This window comes from Misgurnus anguillicaudatus, chromosome 25 (assembly GCF_027580225.2).
Source record: "Misgurnus anguillicaudatus chromosome 25, ASM2758022v2, whole genome shotgun sequence".
In the NCBI taxonomy this organism is placed as follows: Eukaryota; Metazoa; Chordata; class Actinopteri; order Cypriniformes; family Cobitidae; genus Misgurnus; species Misgurnus anguillicaudatus.
In genome coordinates, this window is record NC_073361.2 from 10,665,533 (window position 1) to 10,689,806 (window position 24,274).

The following is a 24,274-nucleotide window of genomic DNA, read 5'->3' on the forward strand; positions in this document are numbered from 1 at the left end:
GCAGCAAAGCATTTGTGAAGCCACAACACACACAACCTCTGAAGGCTACTTCCAGCAGGATAATGCACCATGTCACAAAGCTTGAATCATTTCAAATTGGTTTCTTGAACATGACAATGAGTTCACTGTACTAAAATGGCCCCCACAGTCACCAGATCTCAACCCAATAGACCATCTTTGGGATGTGGTGGAACGGGAGCTTCGTGCCCTGGATGTGCATCCCACAAATCTCCAGCAAGATGCTATCCTATCAATATGGGCCAACATTTCTATAAGAATGCTTTCAGCACCTTGTTGAATCAATGCCACGTAGAATTAAGGCAGTTCTGAAGGCGAAAAGGGGGTCAAACACAGTATTAGTATAGTGTTCCTAATAATCCTTTAGTTGAGTGTATATCAGTGCTATTGTTTTGTCTCAAGATGCACACCAGTATTGTTTTGTAAAGTTTGTTTGTAAAAACTACTTTAGTGTCCTAATATACAGTAACTAAGGAGGTTTAGTCCAGGATTAATCTAACCCTGATCTGGGAAACAGCTCTTTGTTGTACTTTATTAATACAACAGAGATTAAATAAAACTAACATAAACAAATTATATAGAACTGACGATCTTGCTCTGTCTTCAGCTCATAGCGGTCTACGAGGAGCAGGACCCACACCATGGAGGTGACGGCACCAGCGCCAGCTCCACAGGAACCCAGAGTCCAGAGCTCTTCAGCGCAGGCGAGCTCAACTCCAGTGAGATTGAGGTCACACCATCTGCGCTCAGGACCAGTAAGTTACAATTTGCATGCGTTAACATGTGCAACTACTTTTGCACGCTACTTTCACACCCAAGTCCAATTCAACCTCCTGACTCGTGTGAGCCAGTCTGTAAAAACCCAGCTAAAGTCATGTTTTGTGATTGATTTATTGTTTTCAACATAAAATCATGTAAACATAATGTAAAGAACATTTTGTGAAAACATAACCTTGATATCTTTAATATTGATCATGTCAAATCAATGATTAAAATCAAACTTAGATTATAAGACTGTAGTCTGGATTTGACAGACAGGGTCACATTTTATTTGCTTCTAAAATGTGGCACATTTTTAAAATCAGCAGGTGCATCTTTATTAATAGAGATAAAAGTCACAGCTGTTTTGCATCATCAGTTGTGATTTAGTAAATAAGGCCTTTTATGTTTTTATGATTTCATGTTTTTTGTTACTTTCAACCAGGAAATCTGTCTGTACTTGCATAATGCAAGAAGTTGGAGGCATGCAAGCTGTGCACTTTGCAATTTGTGCTGACACAAACAAAACTTAGATATAAACTTAGGTATAACAAGTAAACTTTTATGTAACTTTATGCATACTGTTCCCCAGATCCCAAATTATTAGTGTGCGCTCACATTCATAAAACAGTTTTCCTAACTAAACAACATACAGTCTCAACCCAGTCTCACGAAATGCGTATAAATATCACGCAGTGTGAAAAGTCGTGCAATACATATGCCCAATTTCCAATTTTGTGTGCATATGATATGCCAGTCCTTCTCTTTCACTTAACACGGCGCATCTTTTCGTGTTGTTTTATGTATTCGTTTAAATTTTTTCTGTTTTTTAAACCAATGAGTCTCATTCACTAATAATTGCGTATGTTTTTCGTATTTATACGCACACTTAAACTTCTCACAAAACTTTCCGCATAATTCACAACATGTGCATACGCACATGAATTTGTTTGTTTACTTGTTCTTACGTTGAATTTGGAGTGTTCTACATGAGCGGACACGTGCACGAGGTTGGTAATTTGCATAAAACACGCCCAAACCAGCTCCATATAAGGGCTTTCCGCAGCGCTGGTCTACAGAAAAGTTTGCAAAAGAGCTCGAAAAGAAATCCATGATCATATTTATTATCGGTAAAGTTTTGTTTTGCTTAGCATTTTTTATTTGGGAGCTTCTGTATCGAAAATAAAACAGACAGGAGATCAAGTGATTGACATTTGGACCTCTCATTACGTTTACATTACATTTACATTAGGCATTAAGCAGACGCTTTCATATAGAGATTTAAAAAGGTGAGGAAGGAAAGCGTGAAGATTCGTCAATACGTGCATCTTCTTTTTATGTGTGGAAAAAATAAGTAAGCTATAATAATGTATAATATAATGTATATAATAATAATATAGATCATGTATAATAATTTATAATACTGAAAATATGCTGAATATATATATAAAATATTATAATATAAAATATAATTATGTATAATAATTATATTTTATATTATGTATTATAATTATAATGTTTATTATAAACATTATAATTATAGCCTAGTATTTGATTATAGGGTACGTGACCCTTGGTTTTAGGTTTTCTTACATTTTTGCATACATTTACAAGAAAATTTGATACGAAAGTTTTTGTCAAATCACGATTTGTTCGTGAAAACATTTGCATGCACATCTTACGCACAAATCTGTGCCTACGCATGCTTAGTGAATGAGACCCATTGTCACTTGGGTTTGGTGTTAGATTTGGGATTTGCTTTAGGGTGTCATTTAATATATAGTTTTTTTCATGTTTTTGTCTTTTTTTAAACCATAGTCGCTTGGAGTTGGGGATAGAATTAGGGTTAGGTCATTTTATGTAACAAAAAGTTGCTCTAACCCCAAACCCAAGCGGCAATGTTAAAAAAAGTTTGAAAAACCAATACATGAAACAACACGAAAACATGTGCCATATAAAGTAAACTGGAAGGACTGGCGTATCATATGCGCGCAAAATGTAAAATTTGGCATATGTATTGCACAACATTTTACACTGCATGCTATTTATACGCATTTTATGAGACTTGAGTATAAAAATGCTGAGAATGTGAAACTTTTTTTATTTTGTTTCTTTGTCCTAAATGTATTTCTGGAATCTGTTTAGTCATTGCTGTGATATTTGAGGCAAGAGAGAGAGTTGCCAGCTTTCTGTTGTGTTTGACACTGGACGTACGGGGACTGACCTTGACAGGAAGGCGGGGTTGAATGGGCAGGTGAAATTGTCAGGGGATCTTCTGCTACAGAACAGTGAGACACATTCATTCAGGTGTGAAGAGACGAAAGTCTACTGCTATGATTAACACTGACAGTTCACACCGGTCTGTGCACGCACAACCTCATTTGAATATATATTAGTTAGTGTGATCGAATAAAAAATAAAGCTTTGGAGAACGTGGATCCATTTCTAATTTTATAAAACTGTGTGTGTAGAAACATGTGGGTGTTAGAAAAATAGGGCAGTGATTGTGAAACAAATCCTCTTAGTTTCTTTAAAGAACACATACATGCACACACTGAAGTAAAAGAGGTGAATGCGTTCCCATGTTAGCAGGCTTTTCTGTATGTCGCTTTTATTTATTGTTGTAGGCTCAAAGCTGGCACAGAGGGAGATCTGGAGTCGAGCACACCCAATGTGTGAATTCCCTCTTCCGTGTGAATGCTGCCAGCATGAGGCCTATTCACCTCAAAATATGTGTACATGCTTGAGTTTGTGTGCCACCATAGTACACGAATCCCAAACATTTTTATATCTTTTCCATGTCTTAGTGGATTTACACTAAAATCACTTTATAAATAGATAAATATTCATCTGAATCTGACTGAATGTGCCATATTCAAGATGTTTAACTGTTTTAGGTTACTAACAAGTTACTTTTCATCTATTTATAGTAGGGCTGTCAATCTGTACTTTTTAATCTATATTAAATCGCTAAATCGCATGATTGTCATGAGTTACTGTAATTGTATATATATATATATATATATATATATATATATATATATATATATATATATATATATATATATATATATATATAACAAATAGATTTGGCAAACAAAAAGTAAAAAAAAAATTATATATAAAAAAATTTATATATATATATATATATATATATATATATATATATATATATATATATATATATATATATATATATATATATATTCGTTTATTGTTTAATTGACATTAATTGAGCTTAAGACAGACAGCTTTTAAGATCTACTGTAATGCAAGGATCTAATATAATGTTACACATCAGATATTTTTCCAATTAATTAAACATTTACTTAAGACATAACAAATTATATTTGCGTGAATTCTTGTCAAAACAGATATTTTTAAAAATGTAATTCTGTCTATGTTTGCATATATTGGGGTCTTTGTGCATGCTTCAGATGTGTCAGTCAGGCGCGAGGAAGATCGTTTTCGAGTCGTGTCACTCATAATAACTCTTTAAACATCAATCAGGTCCTGAACTTTTCTCTCTTAATAACTATTTTAACTTCAAGCAAGTTAGTATTGCACATTATTTTCGAATTCCTGCATGTTTTAAAACCGAAACCAAAATCTCCGACATGCAAGTGGATGGACACGCATCATTTTTATTAGTTTTAGGACGGTACACCTCTCAGAAAACATACAAATATTGATATAGATACTGTATAGTCGTTTGATGACTATTTACTGTCTAAAGGGGAATCCACACCGGCCGCGCAGCTCAGCGCCGTTCTAAAAAAAATCAAACACATTGTTTTCTATGAGTATATGCACACCGGCGCCGCCAGGTGGCGCCTATCTGCGCCGCCCAGCTGTGACTCTGAAAGTTGCTCAAATCCCTGTCGCGCCACACAGCGCCACTCACATAGTTTAACATTAAATAACATCATATTTGTCCCACATCATTAATGATTAACATTGGCTGCTAACGTATATTTTACATTTTGAATTAGACGCTATCTGACGAAGCTCGCGCTATTTAATGTGCACTTCCGGTTTACAATACCTCCGAATTCTCCTAGGCGCGACGCGGTGCGGCGCTGAGCTGCGCCGCCGGTGTGCGATCCCCTTAATGCTGCGTCTCAATTTATCTAACAACGTGCTACGCATTGCTTTTAATCGTTAAATTAATCAAATTGGTGTCGTTAAAATGAATTTACGTTAATGCGTTAATTTTACGTTAATGTTGACAGCCCTAATTGATCAATATTACCTAGCGGCAGGCTGTGTATTTTGCACCTGAAGGCTGAAGTATTGTCAATTTTTTCTTGTTACGCAAGGATCCGCATACTTTGTGCCTAATACAATTTCCGTCAGAATAGTGCCCACCACCAGATTTTTAAAACCATGTCTACAGTCGCGCATGCACGTACAGGAGAATGTAGTATGTGGCCCAGGACATGCAAAGCATTTTGTCGCAATGCGCATGCGTCGAACATCTGTGTACACGTACGAGTCAAATAACTTGTACTCTGCAAAGCTGTGCATTCGACCCTGCACGTACGTTTGCGTACACGTAATAAAACATACTTAAAATCTGGGCGTATCCCTTCAGTGTTGTCCTACCTTATTCACGCGTTAATTTAACATTAATTTTGACAGCCCTAATTTTTAGCAATATTACCTAGCAGCAGGCTGTGTATTTTACACCTAAAGGCTAAAGTATTGTCAATTTTTTACATGTTACGCAAGGATCCGCATACTTTGCGCGTAATGCAATTTCCGTCAGAATCGTTCCCACCACCAGCTTTTTAAAACCCCGTCTACAGTCGCACATGTGCGTACAGGAAAATGCGTAGTATGTAGCCCAGGAGATGTCGCAATACGCATGTGTCGAATGTCTGTGTAAACGTACGAGTCAAATAAACCTGTACTTTGCAAAGCTGTGCATTCGACCCTGCACGTACGTTTGCGTAAACATAATAAAACAGACGTAAAATCCAGGCTGAAGCCTTCAGTGGTGTCCTACCTGATTTAATTCACCTCTTCATACCATCATTATGACATCACATCTATATAAACCATCAATATTATAAGTACCGTATTTTCCAGACTACAGTCGCAATTTTTTTCATATCTTGGCTGGTGCTGCATCTTATTCTCAGAAGCGCCTTGTAATTCTTTATGAATTTTGACATTTATGAGGCAAGAGAGACCATTATCGTCTACAGCCGCGAGAGTTCGAAATATATGGCGCTCCAGTATTTATGCAATTCAGTGGATTCAGTGATGTTGAATGACGAGTCCGCGAACTTGATGCTTGGTGGCTTGTTCGGTTAATGTATCCTCTTCAAGGCCAATTTATACTTTTGCGTTAGGTGCGCGTTATAGGTACGCTGTAACATACGCATAGACGCGAAGTCGCGAACCCTGTCGCAGTAGCCTTCGCAGTACCTGACGTGCACCTCCTCAAAAATTTAACTACACGTCGAAACGTCGCGGACCGCAAGATCTGTGATTGGTCGGCGTGAATGCATTGTGTTTCCTCCTACGCATTTCGGCGGTGTAACTGCAGAGCAACACAAACGCAGAAGTATAAATGCTCATGACGGCGTTGCCTACGTGCGTAGCGTTTGGCGTACCCTACGGCGTAACCCCGACGCAAAAGTATAAATTCGCTTTCAGCCTTCCAGGTATGTTCTGTATGCTATTGTTTATCGTGTAAATAACTGATAATGTTACGATTACGTACAAACATCTATTCAGCCTGCTGTTCTGTGTGCTATTGTTTAGTTGAATAACTTGCCTCTCCAGATGAAATGTGTGTTCTTCGGCGCGGATTTTGTGAAAACTTTTTCTAAATAAATGCCACGTATAGTCCACTGCGACTTATATATGTTATTTTGTCTGACTGACGCATTTTTGATTGGTGCGACTTATACTCTGCTGCAACTAATAGTCCGGAAAATACGGTATATAGGTTGTATATAGTATAACAGGTCATTGTATCACAGGTATCTCATGCAGACAGAATACATGTGCTATATATATTCAGATACCCTTTTAAATGGTCCAATGTGCCATCTAGGTAAGGATTTGTATACATTTGCTACCAATATGTACCATTGAGGTAATATATGAACTCTTTAGGTGCAAATATGTGCTTTATGAAAGGGTGCAGCCTTAATGACATCTAGGGACCATTTTTTAAATATTTTCTGTACTTGATGCACAATAGCATGTGACACCGCAAGACTCTCGGCTTTCTTAAAGTATTTCACGTCTTTTCATTTTTCATGCGTAGCGTACTGACAGTAATCTATTTCCACTCTCTAACAAGACTCTGAATCACTGAGTTTGCCCTCGATGACTGGCTTGATTACATAACTTCCTCTCCTCATCAGCTTTTTCTCGCCGTCTAATATTGATGATAGATAAATAGTGAAGGCTGTTCGTAACAACTTTCCACAAAAAACAGACTTAAACCCAGTGGTACCCAAAGCGAACGGAGATGAGCACATTACTCACAGCAACGACGGGAAAAATCACAGCTGCGGTTGGCCCTTGAGCCCGACTGACGGAGCGTATAATCACGGATACTCAGAGTTTTCGTCTGCGGAATTTGCATTGATTGTTCTTTAATGCAAGTGGGAAAGGGGAGAACGAGACCCCATCTTTTACGTTTGATTATTTAAAAAAAAGCATTCAGCAGAGGTCAGGGCAACTAATAATTGGATTGGTGATGAGATGTAAATTATGGTAATGAATGTAATTTGCTTGTAATTATACAGAATCATGCGTTCGTCTGACTCGCCTGACACCACGAGCGCAATCTCGCAAAAAGTCGAGGGAAAGAAAGAAAACTTTAAAGCTTTATGACACTTTCGCTCGGTGTTGAATCTTAATGAAGGTTTGGACCGTCTGATTTATTTTTCACGCATTCTGCAGTGCAGTCGTAGCGTGTCGGCTGGTATTTATAAAGTGTTTGTAGTGTGCGGGGTGAGATCTGGAGCGTGCGCTGAGCAGGGGAGGTCCCTGGTGGGCTCAGAGAGGCAGGCACTCATTAGTACGGGTGTGTGCTGTGTTCAGGTGCTCTACCCTGGGGCTCGCTCGCTGACACGTGCCCTCTCTTCGGTGCACTTCCTGGATCTCTTTAGCTTAGCTCCAATAACTCACCGCAGCATGTCTGCCTCCTTCACTTTCCCTCATTACCAAGCATCCTTCCCTGCTTTTACACAACATAACATCATATTCCATCATGCACGTGGATATGGCACCCATCTATCCATCTTATCACATGTTGTGGACTCTGCTATTAGGGCTGTACGATATTGAAGACAAATGTAATTGGCGATAAATGATATGCAATACAATAATGCATTAATTGGGACTTAACATATGTTAATATGCACTAAAATACACTCACCTAAAATATTATTATTAGGAACACCTGTTTAATTTCTCATTAATGCAATGGTGTGGGGGATGTTTTCTTGGCACACTTTAGGCCCCTTAGTGCCAATTGGGCATCATTTAAATGCCACGGCCTACCTGAGCATTGTTTCTGGCCATGTCCATCCCTTTATGACCACCATGTACTCATCCTCTGATGGCTACTTCCAGCAGGATAATGCACTATGTCACAAAGCTTGAATCATTTCAAATTGGTTTCTTGAACATGACGATGAGTTCACTGTACTAAAATGGCCCCCACAGTCACCAGATTTTAACGCTGAAGGTGAAAGAGGGTAAAACACAGTATTAGTATGGTGTTCCTAATAATCCTTTAGGTGAGTGTATGTAGTGCTTTTTTAAGCTTGGCTGCACCTGTTCTTATGTCTTCACATTGTATAAAAAAGAGCAACTTCTTTTGTGTTCAACAGTCATACGATATCAGATCAACGTAAGCGAACGTTGACAGAATTCAAATTTTTAGTTCAGCCAACCTTTTAAATGCACACCTGGATGCTCACTCCTCTGAATAAAAACCAACAACAACCAAGGTTCAAATGCAGCAGTTCCCAAAAAAGATCACAAATGGTGCACCTGTTCTGCGTCACCCCCGTTGCGTTTGTATCGCAATGTTTTTCACCATTAAAGCTCCCCAGAGAGAAGGCCGGGTGCTGGTTCCAGCAGGATGCTGGTTGGCTGTAATGTAAGTGACGGGTTGGGGATATAAGTGCGGTGACAGGGGCTTCCCTGCCTGTGCGCTGTTGACACACCAGCCATTAGGAGATTGCCTGCGGGGAAAAGTGCAGACACCTGCGGGCAGGCCAATATTTATATAATCAATTTGTTTTGTGGCTGGCCGCTGGGACACCTCCTGCCCGGCCTCACTCTTGAACTGCGGTCTAGTAGACGTCATTAGGGATACATGGCGGGACACGACAACTCGACGCATAGACAATAATATAAATAAAGTGAGGGTAGCGTATCACATTTAATGAAGGCTGAGTGGTGAAGATGACTTGCATGCTTACGAGGGTATACTTAGAAAACGGCCAAGATCATCCAATTCATCCAATGCTGTCCGATGTTTTTAAAACTTAAGGTTTGCTTCACTTTTATAAAAAATATTCTGATAATTTACTCACCCCATGTCATCCAAGATGTTTATTAAGAAATTAAGTTTTTTTTAGGAAAACATTGCAGGATTTTTCTTCATGGACTTTAGTGGACCTCAACAGTTTACAGTTTCAATGCAGTTTAAAAGGTCACGTTTTTCCTGTGTTTTCGGAAGTAGAGGGCTGTAGTACAAACTGGCTGTTCGCTGTAGGCTTTGAAAAGAAAATTCAATTTCTGTTAAAGAAAATATATCGCTTGGCATTAAACTTTGAACTTTATAATTTTGCAGGTATTACTTATGCCCTAACAGCAACCTTATACACCAACTAAAGTTTAAAATATGGGATCACAAAAAATTCTCTGAATCTAGTGAAATGATCGTCATGTTCGCCAAAAAAAAAACAAAAAAAAAAACACAACGTCTCATCTTGCACCAAACGTGTGACAGGCCACCGTGACCTTACGTATTACGTAATCACGTCAAAAGGTCACGCATTACATATGTGAAACGCACATTTGCGGACCATTTTAAACAATAAACTGACACAACTGAGACATTAAGTAGTATCATTCAACATACAACAACGTCGAAACGGTCCTCTTTCTCCATACTTGTAAACACTGTGGTGGTAGTTTGCATACGTTATGCATGACCTTTTGACTTCATTGCGAAATACGAGAAGTTGTGCTTTAAAAAGTACATATTTTTTGCCGATATTTCACTAGTTTTGCTAGATTAGACCCTTATGCCATGTTTGGGATTGTTTAGAGCCATTTGAAGCTGCATTAAAACTGCAACTTTAAACTGCATTAAAGCTTTAAACTGTTGACGTCCACGAAAGAAAAAGAAAAATCCTGGAATGTTTTCCTCAAAAAACTAATTTTTTCTTCAAATGAACAAAGAAAGACATCAACATCTTGAATGACACGGTGGTGAGTTAATTATCAGAATGTTTTTTTTTTTATAAAAGTGGAATATTCCTTTAATAATTATCATTAATAATACTCAGTCAATATTAAAGGGGACATATCATGAAAATCTGACTTGTTCCATGTTTAAGTGCTATAATTGGGTCCCCAGTGCTTCTATCAACCTACAAAATGTGAAAAAGATCAACCCAATAACTTTTTGGTAAACCAGTCTCTGCAAGCATGTGAAAAAATGTGTAATTGAAATGTGGCTCCCCTTGTGATGTCAGAAAGGGATCTTATTATAATAAAACCACCCCTTAATCTGCTCTATTCAACCACAGCACTGCCATTTAATGCAGCAATCGACTAATTTGCATTTTTAAGGACACACCCCAAAACAGCAATTTTTTGCTCACACCTATGTCGCAATTTTAACTTGATATAACAAATTATCTGTGGGGTACTTTGAGCTAAAACTTCACATATGTTCTCTGCAGACACCAAAGATTTATTTAACAATAATTTTGACAAGTCTTGTGAAATGTCCCCTTTAAAGATATCAAGGTTCATTTTATGTAGAAAATGTTAAATCACGAAAAAATACTTTTTGTGTCTCGGTTTTCACATGTGAAGGAGGTACAAATGTTGTCACTGGAGCAGTACCTTTTCAAAAAATACAATTTTGTGCATAAAAGGTGAATATTAGTACCTCAAAGGTACACATTGATACCTTAGAGCAGGGGTCTCCGACCTTGGGTAAAACAATCTGGAGGGCTACTTTTTGATATAGTCTACTTAAAACATTTTTGGTTTACTTGTTGATATGTTTAAGTATTGTTTAAAATGTTAACATACGTAAACCAAGCCAAGCTAATATAAAAAAATGAATAAATAAATATTACAAATGAGACTATTTATAGAATGTGCTTTGGCGGGCACCTCACAGACTTTGTGCGGGTTACCTGGTGCCCACGGGCACCATGTTTGGAGACCCCTGCCTTAGAGGCACATACTGGTATATCTGTGCATATCAAAAACGTACTTATTAGGACCTTTTTAAAAGGTACCATCACAGTGACAACGTTTGTTCTTTTTTTCCTGAGAGTGCATCACTTTACTCTTTATATTTTCCTTGACTCTCTCACCTTTGAATCGTGGCCCTTTTTTGGTATGCTTCACATCCTACTCCCCTTTTATATATAGATCACAATCCGATATGGATGGTTTATGTGCCTGATTGCTTATCTCTTTTTTGGATTGTGTTTTTTAAAGATCTACACATCTCCTCATGATAACCTAGTTGGCCATCAGGCATCCTAAACAAACCCTTAGTCAGATATGAACATATATATCTCCCAAGGGTTTTTCCTTCCTAGGACTTTTTTATTTCCTCGGCTAAACAGCCCGGGGTTTTTGTTTTTTTTCTCCTAGGGTTTTTTTTACCCCGGGGAGGCAGCCTGCTTGGGCTTAACTTAGGTTCTTCTTCTAGACGTTACATTAGTAATACGCTCGCTTATAATGTCGAGTCATAGCCGCAGCAAATTTGACTGCTTATGCTATCGTGTATTATGTTGTGCTATCTGTCGTTTTTCTGTGCTTTTACTACTTCTATCAATGTAAAGCTGCTTTGAAACAATTAATTATTGTGAAAAGCGCTATATAAATAAAATTGAATTGAATTGAATTGAATTGAATTGAATTGAACCACACTACTAAAATCGCACTCCTGCATCCCTGGCGTATCACAAAATGACTTTATGCAGTTTGTCATTGAACTGTTTTTTTTTTTTTTTTTGGGGGGGGGGGTATGTGTAAGAGCCGTGGTTTATTGGTTATGTCATCTGTTAATCATGCCTCCCTGTTCCATTAGCAACGGTGACACAATGAACATGCGGGGAGGGCAGAGACACCAAAAGTAGCTTTGACACTAGAGTGGGCGACAGGCTTGCCTAATTCAGACTATTAGTCATAGGACTATAAAAGTGTCACAGTGTAATCTAAAGCTTATTATAGCCGATAATTGTAACAATTTAAACTATAAAACAAGGAAAAACAGCTGTTTAATGAGGTGTAACGATACAAGAAAACTTCAAGCAAGCACCATTGTGTTTGTCTTTTTGCTTCGCAGTACTTTTTACACCCACACTATTGAAGTCTTCCCACTGATTTCTCTTTTTTAGTCTCACTGCTAGTTTCTCTTTCCAATTAAACATGATTGAGAGATCACATGTATCTACCTTCCTTTCACCTGCCGGCTTCTTCCTCTCGTCCTCCTCAGCACTAACATGTTAAGTCAACTCCTGCAGAAGGAATTTAAAAGAAGCTGGCAGATCGAGCTCAAAGCCTGCAGCAAAGTGTTAACCACCTGGCTCATCTTTTCGGCGGAGACACGTGGTAAATCATTAGCTGTGTCATCTAGTCATCTGCATTCACGGGGCACGTTGCATTTCAAGCCTTTAATTCAAAGGCTGACTACAAAGCGAAGTTCGCATCAGTGGGATCAACTCTGTGAATACAAACTAAGGCGGGATCTTTTACTCGAATGTCAGAATGAAACGCCCACATGATTTGAAATAAAAAACATGCATTGGCATCTGAAGTTTAAACTCTGGAGTTCATTCCAGTTTATGGTGAATTTGTCTCCTCCGCTCATCGAATTTTCGACGTTTTTCTAGGCATATGTGGGTCAGAACCGGGGATCATCTTAATCAGACCTCTCATTAATCTGCTAATGATGTGTGATTAGATTGCGGTACACTCCGTTTCCTATTCACTCTCGCTCAGATATGCGTCACAGGAAATTGGCTCTGCTAACTCCTAAACTTTGTTTCTGTCTTGCTGTGCTTTCGAACGAAAGTCATGTCATTAAAATGACATATTAGCCTTTTAACTCACTCAGATTAAATTGGAAATGGTCCGTGTCCAAGTCTGAATTCCGGCAGCCTCGTCTTCTAACGTATTTCGGGATTCTGCTGAGATGGGCGAGTGTCCTGATTTTCAATCGAACCAAACAGCACAAGGTGACTTACCTACTGGGGAGGACTAAAATAACAGGAGCGATCTCACTGGCAGCTGCTTGACTTCAGGTTTAAAACTGTAACGCTTTTATCACTGCGGTGGTACCCTTAAAGGTTTTTGGTTTTGTAGTTTTATAGGTATGCAATACATTGAAATATTATACCCTAAAGACCAATTTTGTACCAGTTAAATGTTAGGTGTACAAAACATTTAATTATACCTTAAGAGGCACCCAATAGGTCCTTAAGGTACAGCAATGTACCCAAAAAGGTATAACATTGGTTTATGTTTTGTATACCTGTAAAGGTACAAAACTGAACCCTAGGGTACCAAGCCAGCGACAGAAAATTTACAGTTATGCCTTTATCTCAGTGTGAAGCAGGACCCACTGGACCCAGGACCCACACAATGATTCCAGAGTAAATTGTGATGTAGCAGTCTCAACAATAAACTCGTTTTCCCTGGACAATGCTAACATATTCCCGTTATAAAACATTTTCAAACGCATTATTTTCGCAAATGACAGAAATTTAGACCCGGCGGGGGATGTATACTGCTTGTGGACCGCGTGCTAATTGCTAGAAGCTAGTGGGAGGTCCGGACCGTATCTTGGGAAAGTTATAAGAGACTTGGGGGTATGTTAGGCTCATCAGAAAAGCCGGGTCGGTAAGGCCCGGTCTCGGTTAGTTTGGCAAAACACTTTTAGTTTGGAAAAGCACCATTACTTAGTTTATGTAGAATTGTAAAATAAAGCCGTTAAATATTTTTTTAACTTTCGAAACCACGCTGCAAACTATCTAGCCTGCAAAAAAATATCTATATAGCCTACTGTCTAAACAATAATATTACCGTAACATTACTATACATTTAAAAGGTATAATTTACGGGATTAGCATCAATGTACGGTCTCTGTTTTGAGATACAGATGCTCTAGCATCATAAATGTAGTTTGTGACTGAAGATGACAACATGCAAAATATAACGTGACTTCTTACCTTTTGTTTTGATATATCGCGAATCGAATCAAGTCTGTTTCAGATGTGTGAATAATCCATGAAAGTCCAAAAAATCCAATGACCATTTTTGTCCACAAATGCGTATAATCCGTGAAATATAGCTACATAGTCTGTTGTTTACATCAGATTTCGCATGAACGTCTTATCACCTACAATCTGAGGACTATTTCGTCGTAACACACTGTATATAAGATTACTCCGGGTTCCAATAACCACGCGTTAAAACTTTGTTTTTAAAAGTAGGCGGGAGTATAATCCATAATATCCAAATAGCACTGTTATTTCCGTGAGACATGATAACAGCATAGAGGGTATCAGCGAAGTGACTGGTCTGTGCTCTCTAGCTACCTGGTAGGTGAAAATTCAAACGGAATGTGACGAAACGGCTAGTTACGTCACAACGGCGCTGAGTTTAAACTCGTGCAATCTGAGACTCAAGGCAGAGGACATTCAGAAACGTGTATCTCACTCAAAACAGCATGGATGGATTTTTTTCCAAGTTTGTATGCATGTGGGAGCATCAGAGACACAAGTGAACACCCCAAATCCCAGAAAAAGTGAGTTTTTCATAATATGGGCACTTTAAGGCTCACATGCGGCAGGTTGCAGTTGAGGACTTGAGGTGCCCTTAAAATACATTTGACAAAAATCTGCCGATATATTGGCCATGACGATATTGTAGTCTAGCAATACAAGACACTAACCTGAGATTTGTTGTCTGAGGCAGCAGGCAAGCAAAACAATATTAAGTAAGGAAGAATTGAGGACGGGCCATTGAATTATAAGAAAATAATGCACACCCAAGGTCGTAATTCACGTTGTGCCATTACACCGCGGGTGTGCATTATTTTCAAATAATTCAAAGGACCGGAGTCAATTACTCCTCTTATACCATGGTTACCACAAACATTGCTCTGGTGCCTATTTTTAAGACGTTTGACAAGTTAGGTGTGCGGTTATCAGAAATTAATACATACCCACGGAACATTTCTCAGCCAATCAGATGCCGCATTGCAACTTGGGTGTGCATTATTTTCTTATAATTCAATGGCCTGTCGTAAATTATTCCTTACTTAAAACTAATGTCATTAGATTTATATATTTGGCAGACGTTTTTATACAAAGCGACTTACAGTGCATTACAAGGTATACAGGATAAGTTTTAGCAGTATACAGTATGTGTTCCCTGGGTTTAAACCCATGACATTTTTCGCTGCAAACACAATGCTCCACCACTGAGCTACACAGGAACATTCAGTTGATGTTTTAACCCCCTGAACAAGTCCAATAGGCGCATATTACAAGTCCAGGCTCGTTACATGCATGTGAGAAAGAAACCGCACAGGTTACAAACAATCTCGCGCAAAGTGAATTCCACAAACCCTCTCATGCGAAGAAAAGCACGCAATGCGCATGTTAATGTGAAACTACGATGATAATAATAATAATAACTATAGCCAACTATCATCATGAAAGCTCGCTATCGGCCATATGTCTGACAATCGTCGATAGTATCGTCTATCGGCACAACCCTAGCATGGACAAGGCTTTGATACAGTTATGCTGCATTTTGGTGCTGAAAGTTGAAAAAATAATTTTTTTGCTGCTGATGTAACTACATGTTTTTTTTGTGATGTACTCGTTTCTACATAAAATCATCCTACGTAATATAAAGAACATTCTGTTAAAATATAATCTTGATATCTTTTAATATTGACTGAGTAAGGTCATAGATTGAATTCAATAAGTCAAATCAAACTTTTATGCTCTCAATTTCATAATTACATTATTAGACTTTAACCTGGATTTCACAGACAGGGTCACCTATATATCCCAGCCTCTTTAACACTCTGTAAAACAGATCTCACACATCCCTATCCATCAAACGGTCCATCTTATCTTCTCACAGATCCCAAAGCATGACTCGCCTTTTCAAGTGTTGATAAATTGGCAAGCTGATTTGCATGCAAGGTTCAGGTCTGGTCGGATGTAGCCTCAGGCTCATCTTGGCATCAACGGGTTGAGTCTTAAGAATGGTGCTTTTGGAAGTCGTGTCTGGAGGCTGCGTTTCCCTCGCTCACCACACGCCTCCTACTCGAAGTGATGCAGCAATGAGGGCCAAGGGATGTCACGTGTTAAACACATGATTCAACCCAAAGTGCTTTAGGGAAGCTATGTTGAATAAAGGAGGCACTCGTATTCAGGCTGAAAAGAAGTACTGCACTCCAGAGATGATCAACGTTGCGTTTGTCTTACTAATTGGTATGTTGTATCACTTAGAGCGAGTGAGATAGAAATATAGAGAGAAATAGAGTAGATGACTCCACCCACGCAATGTCAAGCTCATAAGATGGAGCACCCGCTTCACATGAGAAAGTCCACATGGACCTCGCTGGAATTTCCTGGGAGTTGATGTCTCGCCCGAGAAACTCTTAAGTGCTGTTTGTTTTAGCTTTGTGCTAACTCTCCCGTTTTATTATAGCACTTTATCATAGGTGGACTCACCCTATGGGTAGATCCTTACTGATATGTTTAAGAAAAAATAATGGGGCCGATGGGTCGTTAATGCGAGTGCTTGTTTTGGCTCATGATTCATTGCTTTGATCGTAAGTATTTTTACTCGGGCTTTCCTTGACCATTTTGGGGTTATTATTTTTACATTCAGCTTAAGTATAGCCATACACAAGGTTTTGTGCTGGAAAAGATTCAGAACAAAGATGAATCGATTCAACCATCGTCAGATGTTTAGCAAAGTCACTGCAATAGTTTCTCCATCATTAAAACCAGGAAAGTGTTATATTGCATTCTGGCAAAAAAAAAATTATAAAAACGAAATGCTCTGTACATATAATTTCCTGTAGCTCAATTGCTAAAGCATTACATTAGGAACACATAGGTCAAGGGTTCGAATCCTTAGGGAACACACGTGCGGATGAATTAGACACCTACACGTTGCTTTGAATGGTAGGTAACGTCAATCTTTTGAATTATGAGATTTGGAGTGTCTAAAGACATAGACAATCCTCTAACCAATCCTCTGAATTGTGGATATAGTTGATTGTTAAGCGAGTCTCAACCTCATTGTTTAACGTGAAATTGGAAGGACTGTCTGGACCCTGATGGCATCTTTGTTAGATTGCCGCTCAGCAGGATCTGTTGTTTTCTAACAGCTGGTGTCATTATTGACACAGCACATATCCATTTGACTGATCTCCTCAATCATGAAGCAATTTTCCAAAATTCCCTATTTATTCTTGATTGCTAACAACATAATGGTGCATGGCTAAAGAGACTTTAGGACTATTCATACTCGTCTCTTGTCTTTACAATTTTAAGAAACATTCAAATCTTAGGCTGTTCCACGCTGTTGGTTTCCAAATAGCCAACAATTTTGACTTCATGTCTCACTTAATGTTTATTATGGATCTCAATGCACTGTTTGACATACGTTTGCTTCGGGACGCTCATGAGGATTTATGCCTTCACGTTCTAAAGTTCAAATGCATTTCTTGGTCAAAATGGTCTTGGTGAGGCATTAATGTAAATAGTCAATTTAAGTAAATTGAAACAAGATGGGAGAGGAATCATAGGTGGAAATACTGGAGTTATTTCATTCATTTCTATTTGCGCATTTGGCAGCTTTTACCCAAAGCAACTTACAGTCCATTACAAGGTTTGCTGGGTTCAAAATGTTCATGACATTTTGCACTGTGTGCTAACACAATGCTCTACCACTGAGCTATACATGAACACATATGAAAAATAATTTTTGCACTTAAATTTTTAAGTTTTGTCAACTGAATACAATTAATTTCTTCTATAAAATATAAAAATAAAGTTAAACTAGCTTATTTCAGCTTAATATTTTTATAATTTATAGCAGCTATTTAAGTTGATTAAACTTAGAAATTTAATTGCAACAAGTAATTTTTACAGTGTAGGCCTTGCAGTTTAAATGCAGCTTAGACGATTTAATCGGCCGCACAAGCGGTTTGGTGGTTACACGTCTGGGTGGAACTTAGCTTCCAGTCTCTGTTTGTTTAATGGTTTGGCTAGTGGCTAAACTGAACCCTGGAACAAATACCTCGTCGAATAAAAAAATATTTTGGTTTCCTAAGGATGAGAGGAGACGGCAATAATGGATCAACGCTATGTGAAGTGAGGTATGGCAGCCGATCTGTAGTTAACATTGTATTCATTATATAGTACACATTAAACACCCTTATGTTAGCTCAGTGTCATTTTTGATACACTTTAGCTATTATATGATCTAAGGTAATCTATGTGTTGTTTATTTAGCTTGTTATCAGAAATAAACTACTCTAAAAAGACTTTGATTCTTTGCCGAAGTTTACCGGAAGTTACGTTTGTTTCACGAAAGCCGTTTGTTTATGTTGTTACTGCTGAAACCCATCTTAAATGCTTGCTTGAATATAAAAAAATTGAAGCAATATTAAACAATTTTGATAAAAGCTTCAGGACTTCTTGCCATTGTTTTCTTGTTCTACAAGCAATTTGAATAAAGAACTGGATAAATAACTGTATTTTGGTTGAAATGTTGTGCTACTGGTATCAAGATATCAAAAATGCAACTTTAACATTTTTTAAAAATCCTCTTGCTTGCAAGGCATCAGTTGTAATGCATTACTATACGAATAATTGAAGAGTTTGGTTCCAAAACGCGATAAACGCCATTAAAAAAAATTAAAAAAATGTTACCCCTAAAATCAGTATTGTATCTGGTCAGTATTAAAAAGTAAATTCTTAATTGAACGCAAAATCTGATATCCCCTGTGTTATTCTGTCATATTTCTCCCTTTTTTCCCAAAACGCGACAAACGACAGTCCTCCTTCTCTGCAGAATGCAATAAATCCACTTAACCAATCACAGCGCACCATTCCACGCATTGGTAACCACAATGAAGGTGCTTTCAATACACACAAAATCTTAGTTTTCTACTACTTCTACTTTGTACTTCGTGATTAACAAACAAACAAAACCAAATAATACATTTGATGGCATTGATAAACCTGTGATGGTTTTCTGTGACGGGGAAGAAATGTAAGCCATCAAAATCGAATAATTTACGTGAGAGGCACTCGGGTGACGGAAAAATGCCGGCTGTTGCTTGTTCCCACATGACAGCATCACGCTTCTGTCATGCTAACACATTGACCCCAGTGGATCTTATGAAAAACTTTCCATTATTTTACTCGAAGCCAACAAAAATTGAGCAGGACCAAAACATTTAAAAGCTGATCGCTGTCAAAAAAGTTCAGCAATGACGTCCCAAGGATGACAGCAGCAATGACAGCGTTCTTAATATGACAAAGTAAGTGTTTTGATTAATGCCGTTAATGTTTATTTTTTTTAATCAGTGTATACCACTAGTCAACTAAATGAATATAACATGGCAAAGATGAATGCACATTTATATATGATTCAATAGATTTATAGCATGTTGAAAAAAATTGAATTTATTGCATTTTGCAGTTTTTTATTATAATCAGATTTTATTAAAAAAAAAATTATGTTATTATAACCTAAATATGCTATGTGAAAGTTGTAACAAAAAATAGTGGTTTTCATCTTGTCACTTTCTTTGTATAGAAAACACATTTTTACCCAAATTAGTCTAAATGTATTTATGGCATTTTGGAACCAAACTCTTAATTTCCTGTTTGTCTGAATTATTTAATTTAGTAATCAACACGGTTACATGAATGTAAAGTATATTACTAAATTGCAAAAAATAACTCTTCATTTAACAAACACCGAGTTGGAAACCTACTTCTTTCTGCCAAGCTAGTTATGTGATATTTTTAAACTTGGCATCAACGTAACAGCAAAGTCAGATTACCCATAATTCCATTTTCACTGTCAGCATTCCTTCACACTCAGTGTATTGGCTACAATAGCATCCGTAAAAGAATCTTCAAGGCTGGAATCCCAGAACAGATTGAAACATTATCTCCTTCCAAATTACAACATCTGCTCATTAAACTAACGTCTGTGTGTCTGAACTAAACATTTGTCTTTGTATTTCTACTTTTCCTCTGCGGATTTCTTTTTTTCCAGCAGTCCCACTGAATTTTTCCAGCTTTTTTCATTCTTTATTCAACATCCTGCATCCAAACATGTGGTTTTGACTAAGACAGAATTGCGGAGATGACTTTAATTGGGTGTGCAGCCTACAGTTCAATAAGCAACAGTAAGATCCCATAGGCATATCTACAGAGAGGTTCTTTGACTCTACCATACGCTTTAATGTGAAGTACAATACAAAATGAAGGGCTGGGAAAGTTGTGATTGAGCAAAATGTTTTTGTTCAAGAAATATGTGTGGGTTCAATATGTGGAAAAAAGTCATTCCTTTCATTGGAATTCTTTCAATCATCCCAAAAACTACATTATATATGTATAAGAATGTACAAAAGTTGTGAGGTACATACTGGTACCTCGTAGGACCTTTTTTAAAGGTATCGTCCCAGTGACAACTTTTGTAAAAAATTTTGTCTGACTAGGGCCAATTTCTAGGCAACTAACTGCATTAAAGGGACTCGTAAAATTGCACAAATAACTTTCCAGACAGGTTTCCAACACACCTCCTGTCTGCCAGTGTTTGTTTAACATGTAGTCCTGCTCCAAATTGGTTGAGGTTTGCAGAGACCCACCTCCAAGTTTGGCTATTAGAAAGTAAAATCTCATTATATTTTTGTCATGGAGTATGATTGTTTAATGCATGGTTGTAAAACATGCATACAAAAAGCATTGAATTGCATTATTTACCACTGTTATGAAATTCAAACCTCATTTCTGATTTTGACTGACAGTGATACCTACCGTATCAAATTTTCATAAAGTTTGACCGACAAGTTCACTATATATACTGTTGGGAAAATGACTCCATGGTATTTAGATTAGAGGAGCTGTGACCGGTTATAGCTCAGCTGAAATGTTTGGTTAGCTGATTGGGTTACCCTCAGGGATTTATGCTCCCATTCCACTCCACTAGCCTGCTGGTGGCACTAGGGTGTTGCCACTCGGCGTTTGGTTAATTGCCCTCCGCGGTGTAACACTGATTGCCGTCCCCAGCATGTTGGAAACGTCGACCCAGATGAGTCAGGTTTCATTTTGTGAAATCCAGGCTTGAGATTCCAGTCATTTCATTCCTTCTGTTCCATACATACTTATTTTATCCTTGTTTGTATACAGGTATGTCCATGAAACAGTCCCTTGTTCTTAGCTCTTGTTTATTCAAAAAATCCACACAATTTACAATTAAATATACAGTGTTATGGTGCATTCACACCAGCCGCGGTAGAGGAGGCAAAAACACGCTATTTGATTTTGAGTTTACTTGCTTCATTCGCACGTGAGAGCCGCTGGTGAAATTCTAGTCATTCAAGACGTTCACGTGGAAATTCGTGTCATGGGAGGGGCTTCTGTGACTCCGCTGAGACTCCGCTTATTTTCTGTAATCACGTCACTACTACAGCAAAGTCCTGATTGGTTAACGCTGCAAGGAAATTCTCTAAAGATCAGATGTTTCAACTTGTGCGTTTCCCACGGCAACGCTCAATTCACGTGGAACGCGCCATCCATGTGTAATGCACCGCAGGATGCCAATTTGCGTCTTTGCATTGACTTAACATGTAAATCACTGACGCTTGCCGTCTCTACCACGTCTGGTGTGAACACTAAAGAGTTTTTGCTCTTTGCTCCCCCTACAGGTTGGAAGCGGAATTGTCCATTACCACTCTCGTAAATAATTTAGCCTACTGCAGCAAAGCTAACTCTGATTGGATTGTAGGTCTGCCATAAAGCAAGTTTTTGTAGTTTTCACTCGAACTACAGGACCGCGACTCAATGGTTGGAAACTTTTTTACTGCGATTTTGGCCGATAGAGGGCTGCAAAGCGAATGTGAAAGTGTCGTTCAACCTGTTTCGGGTGGATGAACGACTGAAACTTTTTTGAAAACGTTATTTCAAGGTAGAAAAAAACTCTTTAGTGTTGCTTTAACATTCTTATGTTTTTCGAACCTGACTTTCTTATCTGGTACACAAAAGGAGATCATTTTTTAAATAATATCTGGTTAGGTGGAGTACATTGTGTCTCAATTGTTATTTTTGGGTGAAATATTCCTTTAACTTTCTATTTCTCTGTTCCTTGTCAGAGAGCCAGAGAAACATTGCTGTTTTTTGTATGCTTTCCAGTAAGTACACGGAGTTGATTTTGGTCTGACTTTGCATTTGTTCAGTAAACACTTACAGACACACTGTTTCGTCTCAAGTTGTCTCATAATATCAGTTTGCATGTAGACATAAGTAAACACACAGTAAAAATGGATGGGTTATTTTTGTTGGGTAAATATTGGACAAAACACATGCTGGGCTAAAATTGTCCAAATACTTGGTTTGAAATGACCCAACGTTGGGTTGTTATGCAACCATGGGTTATAATAACCCAACAGTTTGGTTAAAACAACCCATCATTGGGTCAGTTTGAACCCAGTGATGTGTTTTGTCCAATATTTACCCAACTTTAGTTTGCACTTGCCATTTTCATTTCATCTCATAGGTGTGTAAATATTGGCAAATGATTTTAATTGATCACCAACCAGTATTATCAACCATTAACCAACCAGCTTTTAACTCATATAACTGGTCATTCAATTGTCTGGGAGTATTGGATTTATCTTGGTCCCTGTCCTTAAATCCCCTTATCTTCCCCCTCACAGTCTGTTTTTTTAGTTTTCATTTCTTATCACGGCTCTCACCCTTGTCTATTATCTGAAACCTTTCACCAACCATCATGTCAAACCGCATGGATGCTGTCCAGTCACAATGCTTCAGCAGTCAAGCAGGAAGCTTTCCCTCCACATATGCCTCAAAATCCCCACAGCATGTCACTGCAAACCACCTCCTTACATCCCAAGAGGAAGAAAATCCCGGAGTGTATACAAAAACTGAAACTCAGCCTAATACATATCAGATCTAGTCAAGATTAGCCACTTCTAAATTGAGAGTTACCCTGTAAATTATCCTGCTGTTATATAGGGTAGCCTACTACTCCATTTTTAAACAAATTCCAAGATATTCTTTTTATATGGAATCCGTTTCATCATTCCCAGAGCTCCCGTGCAATACAAAGCCTTATTTCTAGACCTTTAAAGCTTAGCTAGCTCCTTTAAGAGGATTTTTTTGTACCCTAGTGGCAAATGCAAATGTAGTTGAGAATATAGTTGAAAGAGGTTCCTGTTCAAACCTCAAGAGATATCAATATGGATGCGCTGGGCTCTTTAAAAAAAAAATGCTCGACCAAAGACATCATTTCATATTTTATTAACTGCGTCCCTTCAGTAAGACTCTTCGGCCCTCTAAACATTCAAACGTTGGCCGTTGACCAAGGTCATCTTTTAATATCCAACAAAACCCATAAAATTATGCCTGATTTAGGAAATATGAAAAGGCAGACAAAAAAATTTGAAATGGGAATTATGATTGTGATTATGAATGCCCTCTTCCTCCATCTTATCAGTATTCCTCAGTGCTCCCTGTCCTTTCCATTACCCACTACTGGCAGCCAGTCAGAGACACTTTTCTTTGGCAGGTAAAAGGCCCGCAAGGACAAAATGGACACACGAGCAATTTAAATGATTGGAAGCAGTAAGTAATATATTAGATAGCCTTGTGTTTGAAAAGTCAGAAGTAAATTTCGTGTTATTAATGCTAACTCAGCATTATACAAAAAACAAAGTTTATAAGAGGAAGGAATTAAAGTTCGAGATGGTGTTTTAGAGGTCTAACAACACGGAAATTATCAGGATAAAGGAAGCATCCAGCTTTGCTGTCTTCTCAAAGACTTGAGCTTACATTTCAAGTGGTTGGAATCAAATTCTGGGTAGATATTAAAGTAGGAGGTCATGAGGCCTTGCAATGGATCATTCAGAGATACCGGTCAACGTGCTGCTGTAATTACAGACTAATCCACACATCTCTGCCGC

At 38.1% G+C, this 24,274-nt stretch overlaps 1 protein-coding gene across 4 annotated transcripts in view; it reads left to right on the plus strand.

Annotated features, from left to right (window-relative positions):
* Positions 1-24,274, plus strand: part of pard3aa (par-3 family cell polarity regulator alpha, a) — a 557,061-nt gene that overhangs the window by 212,826 nt on the left and 319,961 nt on the right. For all 4 annotated transcript variants that reach the window (XM_073864006.1, XM_073864007.1, XM_073864004.1 and 1 more), the window contains exon 3: positions 626-773. In XM_073864006.1, the coding sequence (XP_073720107.1) occupies positions 626-773 (148 nt within the window). The remainder of the gene's footprint in view (positions 1-625; positions 774-24,274) is intronic.